The sequence below is a fragment of the Heterocephalus glaber genome, unplaced genomic scaffold, assembly GCF_053883595.1.
Source record: "Heterocephalus glaber isolate CG9 unplaced genomic scaffold, H.glaber_assembly_v1.0 deba00001687, whole genome shotgun sequence".
Classification (NCBI taxonomy): domain Eukaryota; kingdom Metazoa; phylum Chordata; class Mammalia; order Rodentia; family Bathyergidae; genus Heterocephalus; species Heterocephalus glaber.
In genome coordinates, this window is record NW_028258412.1 from 7,364,811 (window position 1) to 7,379,538 (window position 14,728).

Below are 14,728 nucleotides of genomic sequence, written 5' to 3' on the forward strand. Positions count from 1 at the left end.
ATGGAGAATTCTGCCAGCTTAGCACCAGGACTTTCATACACCTGCTCCTTCCCTAAGGAATCCTTTGGAATTAAAACACTCAAAAGTGCTAACCAAGTCAGGGATCTGACCAGGTGGAGCTATCTACTCCTCAACCTGGACTCAAGCTGAGGCAGGAAACCTCACACTCAAGCTGAAGGAGGAAATCAGTCCTTCAGAGAAAACATGAGTGAGGATGGGAAGGCTGAATAGCAAGATCTTTCTTCCCCAAACTGTCTGAATGATGCCATAGCTAGGGTGACTCTGACAGCTACTTGGGGCTAACTGCAGACCTTCACAGCCCTGATGTGAGAGAGGAAAGAAACCACAGATGTCCCCCAGAACCTCTCAGGATGGTACTGGTCTCACCACTATTTTGAGGAGCCAGAAGCTGAAGTGGCAACCTAGTATGGTCAAAGTATAAAGGTTCTGTCCTTTACTCAAGAGTTATAAAAAAAGTATGGTCTCACAGCAAGCACAGCCTGTTTCTTTTAAAAAATAAATATTTATAAACTTAGGGAGGAAGATTCAAAGAATCAAAGTATCTGTCCTTCCAAAAGCACAAATGTCTCACATGAATCAAATCAAAGGTTAAGTCCATCAACCCATAAATGAAATCTCCCTCCCTGAAGCTGCTGTGTTGAGGGGCAGGTGGGCAGGGGAGCTGATCTCTGGCTCCTGGCCCCTCAGTCCCCCTTGGTGATGAGGTCTTCAATGTAGGCATCCAGCTCATCATCTGTGTTGATGTCTATGTCCTGGAATAGAGTAGGGCAGGATCAGCCAGGGCCAGAAAGTGGTGTGGGAACTAGCCTTTCCACCCTTCTCCCAGCTCCTGGGCTGAGCCCAGCATCTCTTCCTCATCCCCTGTACCTTGGCTGTCAGGTACCTGTCCTGTCTTGATCCCTAACCCCTCCCTATCTATATGCTCAGATGACATCCAGATTATCTTGCTCCCATCCTGCCTCTACAAGTTCCCACTTGCCTTAGCTATCTTTCCCTCAGATATTAATATACCTACTTCTCCCACTTCTCACTGTCACCACCCAGTGTCCAGGCCATCACTGTGTCTTACCTAGCTGTGAGAATCTCACCAGGTTCCCTAAATCTAACCTTTACCCTTCCAATCAACCAAAGTGTCATACTGAAAACTGGACCATGCCACACCCCTCCAGTGACTTCCCACTGTTCTCAGGATCAAATCCCACCTTGTACAACCCTGCCTCTCATACCACACACAGCTCCCCACTAAGACCAAGTCCTGCTCATCTTTCCTCTGCCTGGAGTGCTCATGTCCCACTCTTTGCATGGTCAGCATCCATTCTTAGCTCAAACACCACTTCCTTAGTGGCCAACCCTGGACACCCTAGACAAGTGGCCTTCCCCAGCGTTCTCTCTTACTAGTTATTGCATAGGACAGCGTACCATCAGTAGCTCTGTCTCCTCCACCAGAATGTGGGGCTGCAAGAACTGGAACCTTATCTGGCCTGTCTTTGTTCTCCCTAGACCCTGAGGAAAGGACAGAGCAGGCCCTCAGTTGTTTGCTGCCTTGATTAACACTTATCTAAAGGGAACTCCCCATTCTGGGTGTCATGTGGAAAAGCAAGAACTTTGTTTTATAGCTTGGAGGGTTCACAAACCAGGCTATACAAGGTGGGTCTGGCTGGGATGAGGCCCAGGCAGTCATACCACACCTCAAGCCGTCCTGGTCAGGACGCTGGGCAGGCAGGATTGGAACCACAGATTCCAGTGAGTGGATAGAGTCCTATGAGCAAAGAGCAGGAGGTGCCTGGGCCCCCCTCCCTGAAAGACCAGGTGGTTCAGCTGCAGTAAGAGGGCTGCCTGGCTCACCTCCTGCACCTTTTGCAGGAGTGCTACGATGTTGGTCCTCAGCTTCTGCAGCTTCTCCTCTGTCTCACGGAGCTTCCTCTCAGAGGTGCGCAGGCTTTCCTCAGATGCCTTGGCCCGTGAGTCAGCACGGCTCTGGTATGAATGGCACAGGTTCTGGAGCCCCACTTCATATTGCTTAAAGTACTCTTTCTGTGGAAGGAGCCAGAGAGGGAAACATGAATTCACAGGGGTCACCAGGGCCCTTCTAAACCGGCACAGGTCTGCCAAGGATGTTTGGTTTGAAGAAATGTCTCAGATACAAGGGGCAAGCAGTCTCCTTGGATCCAAAGTAGAGAGAACTTAATTCCTGTCTCATGGAGCTGCTATGAGGATGAGGTCATGGTCATCTAGTTAAAGCACTCAGGAAAGTGCTTTGGCAGACAGCAAGCCATGAAATAAATGAGAGGGCTATCTCCTACGACTCCAGATGGTAAAAAAAAGGATGCAGGATAAGTCTACCAGTCCAATCACACTTTCTTAACTTCACTATTGGCCTTTTTTGGCAATCCACTTTTAAGTAATTTCCAGCTATGTCAGGACCAAAACATTTCTCTTCCACAAATATTATCAAGCACCCACCAGATCCAATACCTCTAGATTTCTGTAAGTAGGTATTTTTCCAGCATCAGGGGATTTCACTATCATCCCTGAGGCCCTGAAACCTCCAAGGTGTGAGGTACTATTGTTAATTAGCAGCTTCCCTAGACAGATGGCTTTTCAAACTTTGAAAAGGCAGCAAAATATTTCAAATGAAATGTTATAATGGAATGTCAGTGTATGGAAAAAATTTTTTTTGCACAGAATCTCTTTAGGTGCATTTTCTAAGGTCAAATTTATAACATGATTTAATCAGGAATCACTAAGAATGAGGAGCTAATTCTGATGAAAAGAAACTCAGAACTACAGGTCCTGGCTGGCCACTGCAGTCTAACCAACTCTAGCATTTATTTACTTTTATAAAGATGCATAAGCTGTCGGCACTGAGAAGCTTCCGGCTGCTGTTTTTCTTTAAAAACTATTACCTGCAAGTGTTTAACTTCATTATTCACCTTACAATCTAGACAATTATCTCTCTCAAACCAGGATGGCAAAAGAAATGTCACATTCAGCACACAGACACGTGCACACACACATGCAAATCATCCTGAGATTCTAAAATAAAATTCAAGCCAGCTTCAAACCATTGAAATTCAGAATACAGGGCCGGGGATTTAGCTTAGTGGTTCCTCTGTCTGCCTTGCAAGCACAAGGTCCTGAGTTTGATCCCCAGTACCAAAAAAAAAAAAAAGATAAAATTCAGTATACAATGTTATGAGGACAACCAGGGTTCATACTAGTTTTTTTAACTTTTTATTTCTAGGCAACTAGACATCCATAACAGCTATTACTTTGCTTTTTTTAAAATGATGTTTGAATCTAATATTTGCAAGGCCCAAAGAGAACCTTGCAAATGTTAGAGGACTTCAGGGAACTCTTGATCTGTTATGATGGGGAAAAAGGACCAGTGTTTACAAACTGAACTGATAGGCACATAATGAACTTAGATTCTGTTGAGTCCCTGACGCTAAACAAAGAAAAGTTTGAGTGATTTTAGACATCATAACCAGCAGGTCGAAGTTGTATTATATCTCCTTTTACAAAAATAAGCTAGATACTATTTTTAGATTCAGACATTGAGACTGACTTTGCTTTGGGCTGAACAGTCGTGCTCACTGCAGAGGTCCCACTGTTGGTTGCTGAGTCTGGCAACAACTTTAAGCCAAAAGCAACAAATGTTGAGTTAAATTCTCTCTACTTTGGAACCAGGGAGAGTTGCTTGGCCCCTGTATCTGACAAGAAGATGCCAGCCAGACCTCACTGTCTGTCTGTTCTCCTGAGATTTGCAAAGCACCCACAGCCTAAACAAGGGCAAAAGCTTAAGTGTGGAGCCTTCTATGAAGATGCCATCATGCATTCTGCCACCTTCTAACTCCTCACTGAATGCCATGCCCCTTCCCTTCACAAGGAGAGCAAGGTGATATTATGGGGAGAGCAAGATCCATCCTAAGAAGTGTGTGGGTTTCAGGTCTGTTTTCCATCTCTGACCAACAGACTTTACTTCTCTGGGTCTTAGTTTCTTCAACTAGCTTATTTCATTTTTTTTAAAGTAATAAAGAGACACACCCCCATCTTTTTTTATCTCTGGCAAATTATCAACCATACAACCCTCACATGAGGGCCCCACATCTTGGACATACAAATTCTGTAGTCTCCATTCTATCTTCTTCCCTGGAAAACTGAGTTATTCCTAACAAATACCTCACTTAATGGGAATGACTCCCAGACCCCCTCTTCAGCTCTGACCTCCTCGGCCCTCCAGGGCTACTCCTTTATCTCTGCCTCCCCACTGCACATTACCAGAAACATGGTGCTGGCACTTCTGGCATACCACAAACCTCAGCTCATCACCTTCCTTACACTTCTCCATTTTCTCTCCCAGTTATATCAACCTCCAAATCTCAACAGGTCTGAGACACACACAGCAGGTGTAAACTCTGCATGTTCCCTGTGACTTGCCAGTCCATGAAATGTCTGTCATTAACCGCTGACACAGTTCTTTCACCCAGTGGCCCACTCCCACCACCCTAGCTCCTGTCCTCTTACCTGTGACCTTTACAAATGCCCCTGAGTTTACCACCTATCCTACCCAAACATACTGCTATCAAAGATATCCCTCTTAAAGGTAGGAACAGCAGACTATAGCCCCAATACTGCCTGTTTTTCTAAATGAAGCTTCACTAGAACCTGTACAGTCACATCCATTCTGTGATGGAGTACCTGTGGCTGCTTTCATGGTATAGTGGCAGAGATGAGTAGTTGCAACAGAGACTGTTTGGCTTGCAAACCTGTAGTTATTTGCTAACTGGCCATCTACAGAAAAGGCTTTTTAGCCCCTGCCCTAGACATGTGTCAGACTTGACAATTTCCTCAGCTCAAACCTTTGCTGGCACTCCTACAGAGGTTAAGCCAGCATACTTAAGACTGGTCGGTCACTCAAGATGCACTGTTTCCTACTCTTAGGCGCCTCCTACCCTGAATGCTCACCTTACAACCTGCTGCCCTGACTCCCTGTGCCTTTGTTCACCTAAGTCCCATGCTTAGAACCCTCTTCACTTACACAGACAGCCACTTGCCAAAACCCTTGTTTCCTCTAGCCTGGGTCACTCTCTCGCCTTTCTCCAGGTGCCATTTCCACAGCACTCAGCTCTTGGCCTCATGTCCCGCTACCTGATAACAACCTAGAGTTCACCATCTTAAGCCACAGAAGACAGGACTATCCTGTTGAGATCCAGCAGAGGACTTGCTGGAAAAGGCAACACATCACATTTGCCAGTGCTCATCTCTACATGCCACAAGCTGCTCTCTACATCTCTCCCAGTCTCAAGTTTTCAGTCTAAACTCTTTGCTGCTACCTGGGACAGATTTACTCCCACTTCTAGGGCAGAGAGGAAATGGAATGTACTTGTCTTAAAATGTCAAACCAGGCATACTGTCCATAATGGAGGCTAAGCCACTAGCACCTATGATAGGGTAGAGCTGGCTATCTGCGTCCTATCTAGTTAAACTACTTTTTCTCCTCAACATAAAGAAAGGGGAATTGGCTGAAGTAGGGCACGCAGCTTAGTGCTAACAATCACAAGAGTAATCACAACAAGCCTACAGTATGGCAGGGGTAAAATTAAAGGTCAGGCAGACTCACCAGAGGGAAAGATATTAGCTCGTCTGAATTCATAACACTCAGCTCCTTCTTGGAGATGGGGAAACTAGGAGGCAGGAAATACCGTAAGCAATTCCTAAGGAAGAAAGACAGGGATGGGAACTCAGAATGGCACAAGATCATGGAGAGCTGATAGTGTGGAGAGCAGATGTCATCCTGGAACAGGAAGACAAAAGGAACAAACCGGAGAATCTGGACCAGGAGATCAATGGTTTCATGGTTGGTACTTGGAGCAGTGGTGTCAGGCTCAATGCGGATGCAGTCAGAGGTAGAGGGCTCTGCCATGGCTACAGCCTGCTGAGCCACCACAGCTTCTTCTTCCTCCCGACCCTCTTGCTGTGTGTCAGGGGTATGATACTCTGGAGAAGGTGGCTTCATCAGCCGCACATCTTCACTGCCTTTCTCCACCCTATGGAGGATACAATTTGTGTCATGTCTGTCCTGGCCTCTTCAAATAGACTGATGAGAGCAGGGCAGAGAACTCTCCTCCCCTTGTCCTAGCCAACTTCTGTCATCCTGGTCACCCAGAAGAAAGTATTACCAGCGGTCTCTTGGAGTTGTATCTGTGGGTACATAGTCAAACTTCACCTTCCACCGTACCACATTCTTGCCCACCTCCACGGCTGTGACACGGCCTGTATACCACTCCCTGTTCACACGTACTTCCACATGTAGCCCTTTATCTGAAAATTTGGAAAGTGAGAATTAAAGAATCAGATGAGAGTAACCCACTGAGCCACTCACCCACTCAACCCCTTGAAGATGCCCCAGGGCCTAGAAGACAGGAGTCCTTGCCCCTGCTATTCCAGGGATACACAGTCCAGCCAGCATAGATTCCTTCTTCATCTGTCACTGGGATGCCAAAAAGTAGGAGGATGAGCCGGCAGTCACCAGGGGTGAATGCCAAGGAATTAAGTGTTAAAAAATAACCACAAAATGGAGCTAGGGATGTGGCTCAGTGGTAGAGCAAGTGCCTGGGTTCAATCCCTAACACTCCTCCCCCACCTTCAGAAAATAAAAAACACAAGCATGAATGAAGATGTTTTATCTTCAGAATTCTCCTTACTCTTAGACTTGGGTCTGCTGCTGCACAGAGTCCAGGCCCAGGAAAACTCCGCAAGCCTTCAGATTTAACTGCTACTGGCAAAGGCTCCACTTCTATTTCCAACCTGGGCTACCAGGGATCTCCAAAAACTCACCTTTCTGAGCCTTTCTGAGGTCACCTGGGTCTTCTTCTCCAGCACTGTCTGAGAGCTATAAGGAAAACAGACTGTCAGGAGCACCCCTGTGCCCCTAAAAGTTAGACTTTTATGTTACTGGACACTATGGGTTATCAGCTGTTACCTTTATGTTTTTTAATGCTGCAATTTAAATCACTTTTTAAAGTCACCAGCCCACAGAATACTAGGCAAGGACAGAATGTGAGACATGGGGGTCTAGTCATCTAGGTGACCGACAGTCCTTGAGAGATTAGCTAGGCTTGTGGAAGGCTCAGTTCAACAATAGGAGTTAGCACAAAATGTGAGGGATGGGGCGGACCCTGGGAAGACTCATCTCAAGAGAAATGAGAAGACTCAAGAAGACTCATCTGAGAAACTCATCTCAAGCCCTACCTCATTGGATTCCTTCTTCTCCTCCTTCACAGCAAATTTGCCCCGCTTACACCTCTCCTTCCTCCTCTCAGCCTCTTCCTCAGCTTCTTCCTCATCAGAGACCCCAAGACTCCGCTTACGACCAGTGGTAGCCTAGAGTAAGAAGGTGGAAATGTGAGGAGCCCTGTTTACCCCTCAAAATGCAGGAAATTCTCATATGGTCTAAAGGATCTGTTCAGAGAGGGATTGGTACTCTTCTCAATTCCTGCTTGAGAATACTCATTAAATATACAAGCATACATGCCCTACACCATGAGGACCTCTGCTCAAAGCATATCACAGGAAAAGCCTCTGTTTACTCTTGCCTTACACTGGCCAGCCAGCTGTGAATTCCCTGACACAGTGACTACTGCCACAACCTACCAAGGCCATCTGTCACCAGGTTGCCAACCTATGCCCACACACTGTTGAGACACCAGTGGAGGTGATTCAAATTTGTGTCAGACCAAAGCTCAAAGAAGCAGTGAAGAGTTCCCTGGATAAGGAATCGACTTGCTCTGTGTCCCTGACCAAGTCCCTTCAGCTACCTAGGCTCTCCCTCAGGTACAGCAGAAAAGACTTAGATCTGGTGACCTTCCTACAGCTCCCCCAGTACAGCTTTGAAATGACACAATTCCACTCCCATAGTACTGCCCATGGCTAGGGACTGAAGGCAAAGCAGCTTACTGGGGAGAGTTTAACAGGTGGCTCTGGCTTCTTGACCACTGGAGTCTTAATAACTTTGGCTGCAGGGACCTCCCGAGAACTCTTGGAGTTGGGCAGTAGAGATGACGACAGTGGCTGCACCAGAGAAGTGGTCCGGGGGGCAGTCTTGACTGGCATGTTCACAGGCTTTCGGGGTGCCTCAGGTGGCTGGAGCAGCCTGGAAGTACTGGCCTCTACTTGGGCTGCCAGAGCAGGAGGCTTTGGGGGATTGCTGATGACAGGAGCCTTTCGAGGTTGGATAACTGGTCTGGGAGCTTGCAGGGAAGGTGGTCTGCTTGGGGCATTCTTGATCACAGCAGGTAAAGGTGGTGACCGAGGACGCTGAGGTCTTCGAGCAGGTTCCTAAAAAAACGTTCATAGAGAATGAGAATACTGATTTTAGCCAGAGACATTCAAGTCCCTCCCATACCCCTGCTTTACCTCAGTGGAAGGTCTGGCTGTCACTTCCAAGGGCAATTTCTTCAGGTCAGCTTGGGAACGGATGGGGGTGGTTTTCTGCAAGGCAAACCTGATGATGAAGTTGTTTGCATACCTTGGTATATTCAAGTGAATGATTTTTGGATCCTTATTATGTGTCTGGGACAGTGAGGACAAAGAAAGCAAAGCAAAGCTAACTAAACTTGAGCCACAATCATATTCCTACAAGCTTCCCATTCTCAGTGGGGAAACAAAAATACATACAACTCAGCAAATTATAGGATACTATGTAATTAACTCCACACCTGAATGGAGAAAGTGTCATTCAACTACATTTCTATAAAAAGAGCTATAAAAGATGGAAAAGGCCTAATGGATACAGGAAACTTAAAAAACATTTTCCTAATTAGAAAAGACAGAAGGATTGAGCAGACAGGGGGCACACTTAAGACATTTTGAGTTGGTGAGAGCGCCATCTGCAGAGACACAGAAGTCAAAAAGAAAAACTTTAAAAGGCAAGGTCTTCCTATGCAGTTCAGGCCAGCCTTGAACTCGTGGAGATCCTCCTGCCTCAGCCTCCCAAGTGTTGAGATTACAGATGTGTATCACCACACCTGGCTAAAAAATACTTTTGTGCTATGGCTTGTATCTAGATGTCCCCCCAAAGCCTCATGAGGTCACAGGTGAGGGCTTTTTGGAGGTGGCTGGATCTACAGTGTGTGATGCTGGCATCAAGGATGTAATGCTGAGATTTATTCCTGGGATGCTAGGATTAAGAGTGTGAGGCTACCTGTCTTTGGAGGGCAGCTTGGATAAAATATAAGGAACAGAAAGAGGGATCAGGTTATCACTCGTCACTTACTTGCTGCTTGCTACCTTCTGCCTGCCCTGCTTTGCCATGGACTTTTTATCCTCTGTGATGCCCCTCTTCCATGCCACCCTGCCTTGGAGCCAGCCAATTATGGACTGAAACCTCTATGAACGGTAATCCAAATAAACTTTTCCTCCTTTAACTTTGAGTGTTGGGTATTTTTGTCTCAGCAACAAGAAAAGTAACCAAAACATTTTTTAATAAATATGAAATCATATAACATACCTAAAAAAATGGACAAATCAAGAAAAGAAACCCAGAAATGTAAGTGGACATATGAAAAAATTATCCAATCTTAAAAATACAAAAGAAGTTAGAATTATAAAATGCCCATCAAATTTGCCAGTGGAGGTGATTCAAGTTTGTGTTAGACCAAAGCTCAAGGAAGCAGTGAAGAGTTCCCTCAAATTTGCAAAAATATTTAAAAATAATTCTCATATGTGCTGGTAAAGAACAGAAATTAACACATATTCCGGAGGTTGATGTGAGAAGAGTTATTTAAAAAAGCCATTAGTTTTGCAAACTTATTCTAAAAAATTATCAAGAAAAAAATAGATGTATAAACATGTATATAAAAAATATATGACATGATCTTCATACTACTATTTAAAATACATATTTATGAGTTTTATACATATGTATTCATGAAGAATTGGAAGGAAATTCAGTATTGGTTACTTCTAAGATAGGGTATTTATTTTCTGGGGATTATATACATGTCTAAATAAATTGGACCACTTTGGAGTATATAAACTAATTTCTCTCTCTCTCTCTCTTTTTTTTAAAGAATAAACAAGGCATACTTGAAAATCAGTGTTTGAATCTGGTGCTTGAGGTTGGAAAGCCCTGGCAAGCATATGCCTGGGCAAGTAGAAGGTGAAACAACCTGAGGAGATGGGAAAGCTAACTAAAAGATCTTATCCCAAGCAGACCCCTGGCACAGGCTCTGCCCACTGCCAATGACCCACACACCTGAAGGGCCTCCAGCTTCTCCTGCTGCTGGCGAATTTTCTCTGATAGCTGCTTCTGCTTTTCTTCCTGTGTCTTTGGATCCTTTTTGAATGTCCCCAGGGGAACCTTCTGTTTTTGTTCAGAAGCCTCACATCTATAGAGAGAAGGCACTGGGGGAAGCTGTGGCAAAACAGGGTTCTAGTAGGGCAGGGACCTTCCTCTGCACCCAACCCTTTTCTCTCAAAGAAGCAACCACCTCAGAGCTCCCAATGCATGGAAATGAAATGTACGACAGGACATACACCTGTTGTTCTTTTGTTCTTTCTTGAACACTTACTATACATGCATCAACCCAGAGATATACGATATCAGCAATGACCTCAGGAAACACAGTTATTTACCCCAAAAGTAAATCCCCCTGTCAGAGAAAGTGCTCACCGGTCCTGCTCAGGATCAGGGTTCATGGAGCAAACCCAGGTGTCAGGGTAATCTTTTTCCACTGAATTCAACTGGAAGGGGAGGGTCCTCCACTTCAGACACAAATCTGAGACAAAGAAAGCACAAACATCAGCCACACTAACCCGGAATATCTGGAATCCAGACACAAAGCAAAGACACGCTAGACTTTCCATACAAAGATCTTTCCTCATATTCCAACTCTGCCTATATATACACAACAGTAATTCTTAAGGACAGTGATTCCAGCGAGGATGAAAACTCAATGTCATGGAGTCTTAACTCCCTAGCTCCACATCTTCCTGTAACAGGATCCTGGCTCAGTCATCCACTTATTCTAGACACAATTGATACCAAACCCAGAGAGCTTAGTCCAGCTGTGGAGTGAGAGGCCTGGGAGGTCAGGTGACCTTCTGCCTTATTCAGGAGAAGAGGGGGAACAGCTTTAAGACTGAGATCACGGGGCCACCACCAAACAGACTCATATCCCTGGTGGAACCCTAAGACTATGAGTATCAATCAAGTCAGGAGGGAGGTTCCAAACACTCGACTTACCACACTGGATGGTGGTTGGGATTTCCATTGCTCTCCTGCGTTTGTAACGTAGCTCACTGGATGGGGGCTGGTTCCAGTTGGCAGAAAGGTAGCCAAACTCATCCCAAAACTTGATGATTCCACGTTGGGCTGGAAAATAGTCATATATCACACCAGGAGCCAGCCTCATCCTCATTCTAGATTCATCCTCTCAGGCCATTAGAACATCTCAAAAACTAGACATAAAGAGAAAGAGCAAAACCCCAGCAGCCTGACCCCATTACCTATGGCAATGTCCTTCCAGTACTGTGCCAGGTGCTCCCCCATTGCCTTTAGCAGGTGCCGGTACTCCTTGGCATCAGCAAAGTCCTGCTTGTTGTGTGTAGGTTCCAGGACCAGGTAGGGCACATCAACAACCCCAACAACCCCACCACATGCCCTGCAAGGAGAAGGAGAACCCAGCTCTGTCACCTTACTGGCCAAAGCCCCTCCTACCACTTACCCTCTACCTTTTCTGGGCTGGAAAGCTCCCCTTGGGTAGTACTCACATGCCCCCTTCCAGCTGTGGGCCCACTTTCTCATACATCTTGATCAAGCGGCTACAGTTGTAAATAAACATGCCATCTAGGTCCCGGTGTTCAATGTTGACCCCAAAAACAAAATTCAGTTCCTTAGGTTCTTTGAGTGCTCTAACAAAATAGACAAAAAAATTCAGGGAGATCTACTCAGCATACAAATAATGTGATGAAGTTGTGTTAAGCTGAAGCTTGAACTTGAGACATGTTAAGCAAAGTTTTGCATCTCTACTTCATGTGATCTCTTAAGATTTGACCTGTACTGTGCAGTGATGCTAAGCTTCCCTAATCAGCAGTATACAATTTTAGCTTTTTGATAACCAAACGGGTGGATTTAAGTATGCACAGATTACCATAAAGTTGCTGCGAATCTTTGCAAAGACAGTTACATGGAATAAGCACAAAGTTATCTTCATAACATCCCCAAACTCCACTACTGTGACATAAATTAATGTTAAAAATTCATAAGAACATGTGAGAGGGGACACCATCATGTGATTAATGTCAACAAATCTTGGAGTCTGAAGAGCAGATGGGTGAACAGTGGAATCAGACTGAAGCAATCTGAAACCTAAGCCTATAGGAAGGATCCCTAAGAGACTCCAGACCTGGGGCTGGACCAAGGGACCAGGGGATGATTTAATGACCCAGGGCAAATGCACATTCTAAATGGAAAAATTCTATGAAACTCAATCTACAGCACTATCCCATATTTCTAACCAGTGAAGAGAGAATGAATTATAAATATATTATTACAATATAAAAAAATGAGAGTAAAGTATCACCAAGTGGTACAACTATTCTGGAGTTTTAAATTTTTTTTTAAATGTTTTCTATTTTTTAAAGTTTTATGCAATGAGTACTTTGTATGTCCTTTAATTAAAAGAAAAGAAGAAATGAAAAGGTGAGACAGCAGTGGTGAAGGCAGTTTGGTATTTGCAATGTTGGCTCTGCCCAGCCTTTTGTAGACTCAGGAAATAGTTGAGCACTCAGAGAAAGACCCCTCCTCTGTAGGGACATCCGACAAGTATTTGGAATCACAACACTGGTATCTTAAAAGAAGTCTTGATGATGGAATGGCAACCTATCAATCAGTACAAAGGCTACATCATTTTAAAAGATCAAAGAATAGCCCTAGCACTCACCGCTGCTTGGCCTCCTTGATCCTCTTCTTGACATCAGCTTCTCTGCGCAGGGTGATGGCAGTGTTCTGGACCTGTCTCAACATCACCTGGACACATACATCAGCATCAGGTGAAGGGAGGAGGTGAGCAGGGCCACAGCAGATATTATATTACATCTACAACATCCCATTTTAACTTTCATACAGATGTAAAACCATACTTGGAGATTTCCTTCATTCTACAGAAAATGGGCCACACTAGGGACAAACTTAAAAGCTGTATTTCATTTGACCAGAATCACAGGTCACAGGCTCAATCCAGGAAATACTGGAAAATAGCCAAATGGGTCTTAAGGCCTTACCCTGGAGTCCCGTGTGAGATCTCCACCTAAGCGTACTTCTAATGTCCGAGCTTTGCTCTCTGCCTCCCGGGCCTTCTCTTCAGCTGAAACCCAGAAGAAACCGTGATAAAGAATTCAAAGGTTTAAAACTGTCATCCTTCCTGGATTCACAGAACATTCCCTGCCACACAAGAAGTGTGTACACCAGCAAGGAAAAAGCCAACTGCAGGAACAATGGCTAGTAAGCAACACAGAAACATCCTTCAGGCCTGGACTGCAGAATCACAACAGAAAGAAAATCCGGCATTCAAAGATATCAAGGAGACCCCAAAGAAAGCAAGTACTCTTTATAACTGAGGATGTACTTTTCAAACTTCACAAAGAAATCAAAACAGGCCACCTCCAATATCAGAGGCAATCAAGAGTTAAGCCCTCAGCATAAGCTGAAGGCTAAAGAAGTCTTGAACCAATCACTTGCCATAAAGCAGGTGAGAAACCTTGAGAAGTCCTGGTCACCCCTGGTGAGAGATTTTGAGATATCTGCCCTGTAGTCAGGAAAAATAATTTCACAAGTATTCGGGGCAGAGGAAAGTAAGAGATTCTTCATTCTGGGCAAGCCAAAGACTTCATACTGCTTTAGATAAGGTAGGATGACAGACCCTGGAGAAAAAAAGTGCCAAGGGAATTGGATATAGAAAAAATTAGAATGGAAATGAAGCAGAGTTTCAGAGAACAGCCTTGTTCCTGGGTAGTGGACAGAGCCTTCTCTCCTAGATGCCTGTTGTGGCTACAAGCTATGTCCCCTAGATGTCCCCCACCCAATGCCCTCCTCCTACACAGGGAGTGACATTACCAATCCGTGCTACATGCTCTGCTTTCTTCACCTCCTGCTCCGCACGGGTCTTGAAACGGCTAGATGTATACTTGTACATCCTGAACAATGGAAAAACTAATTTGAGGGTCAAGAAGCAGTGGGGCAGATGGCCAACCTGAGAAGCTCAGGAAGCACCCTGCCTTCCTGGCTCCTCCCAAGCTGTGCTGCCTTGGCCTTGTAATGAAACAAATCCAAGTTCATTTTGGCAAAAAGAGTAAACACTCATTATTCCACGTATCCCTGGCCTTCTGCTGTCTTTGATGTTCACCAGAGTGTTATTAATCTCACAACCTCAATAAGTCTGCACCCTTGCTTTACTGTCTGAAGGCCCCCAAGGCCCTTAAGCAAGACACTCAATTCACTCTGCCACTCTCCACATCTAAGAAGGCACAATGCTAGACAAGTTAGCCAGCTAACTTCACGTAGGCCATCAGTCACATCGGTCTCTCCCTCCCTTTGGACCCAGAAATAACTCTGGTAAAAGCACATGCAGTTTAAAAGCCCCCAAATAGCACTGTAAGAGCTTCTCACATTGCACTATTCCAACAAAACCCCAGAGAAATGCAG

The 14,728-nt window shown here is 45.0% G+C and overlaps 1 protein-coding gene across 4 annotated transcripts in view; it reads right to left on the reverse strand.

Moving 5' to 3' along the window:
* Positions 1-500: 500 nt before the first annotated feature.
* Positions 501-14,728, reverse strand: part of Morc2 (MORC family CW-type zinc finger 2) — a 40,811-nt gene continuing 26,583 nt past the window's right edge. The window contains exons 10-27 of one of the 4 annotated variants that reach the window (XM_013071669.3): positions 14,141-14,220; positions 13,309-13,391; positions 12,969-13,054; positions 11,797-11,937; positions 11,533-11,687; positions 11,270-11,398; positions 10,697-10,802; positions 10,280-10,412; positions 8,440-8,514; positions 7,981-8,361; positions 7,276-7,407; positions 6,862-6,916; positions 6,204-6,345; positions 5,847-6,071; positions 5,645-5,738; positions 1,876-2,055; positions 1,441-1,524; positions 501-773 (exon numbers count right to left, since the gene is read on the reverse strand). In XM_013071669.3, coding sequence (XP_012927123.1) covers positions 705-773; positions 1,441-1,524; positions 1,876-2,055; positions 5,645-5,738; positions 5,847-6,071; positions 6,204-6,345; positions 6,862-6,916; positions 7,276-7,407; positions 7,981-8,361; positions 8,440-8,514; positions 10,280-10,412; positions 10,697-10,802; positions 11,270-11,398; positions 11,533-11,687; positions 11,797-11,937; positions 12,969-13,054; positions 13,309-13,391; positions 14,141-14,220 — 2,350 coding nt within the window. In that variant the 3' untranslated portion in view covers positions 501-704. Of the gene's footprint in view, positions 774-1,440; positions 1,525-1,866; positions 2,056-5,644; positions 5,739-5,846; positions 6,072-6,203; positions 6,346-6,861; positions 6,917-7,275; positions 7,408-7,980; positions 8,362-8,439; positions 8,515-10,279; positions 10,413-10,696; positions 10,803-11,269; positions 11,399-11,532; positions 11,688-11,796; positions 11,938-12,968; positions 13,055-13,308; positions 13,392-14,140; positions 14,221-14,728 lie in introns of all 4 variants that reach the window. The other 3 variants (XM_013071668.3, XM_013071670.3, XM_004843464.3) reach the window with 3 other exon arrangements.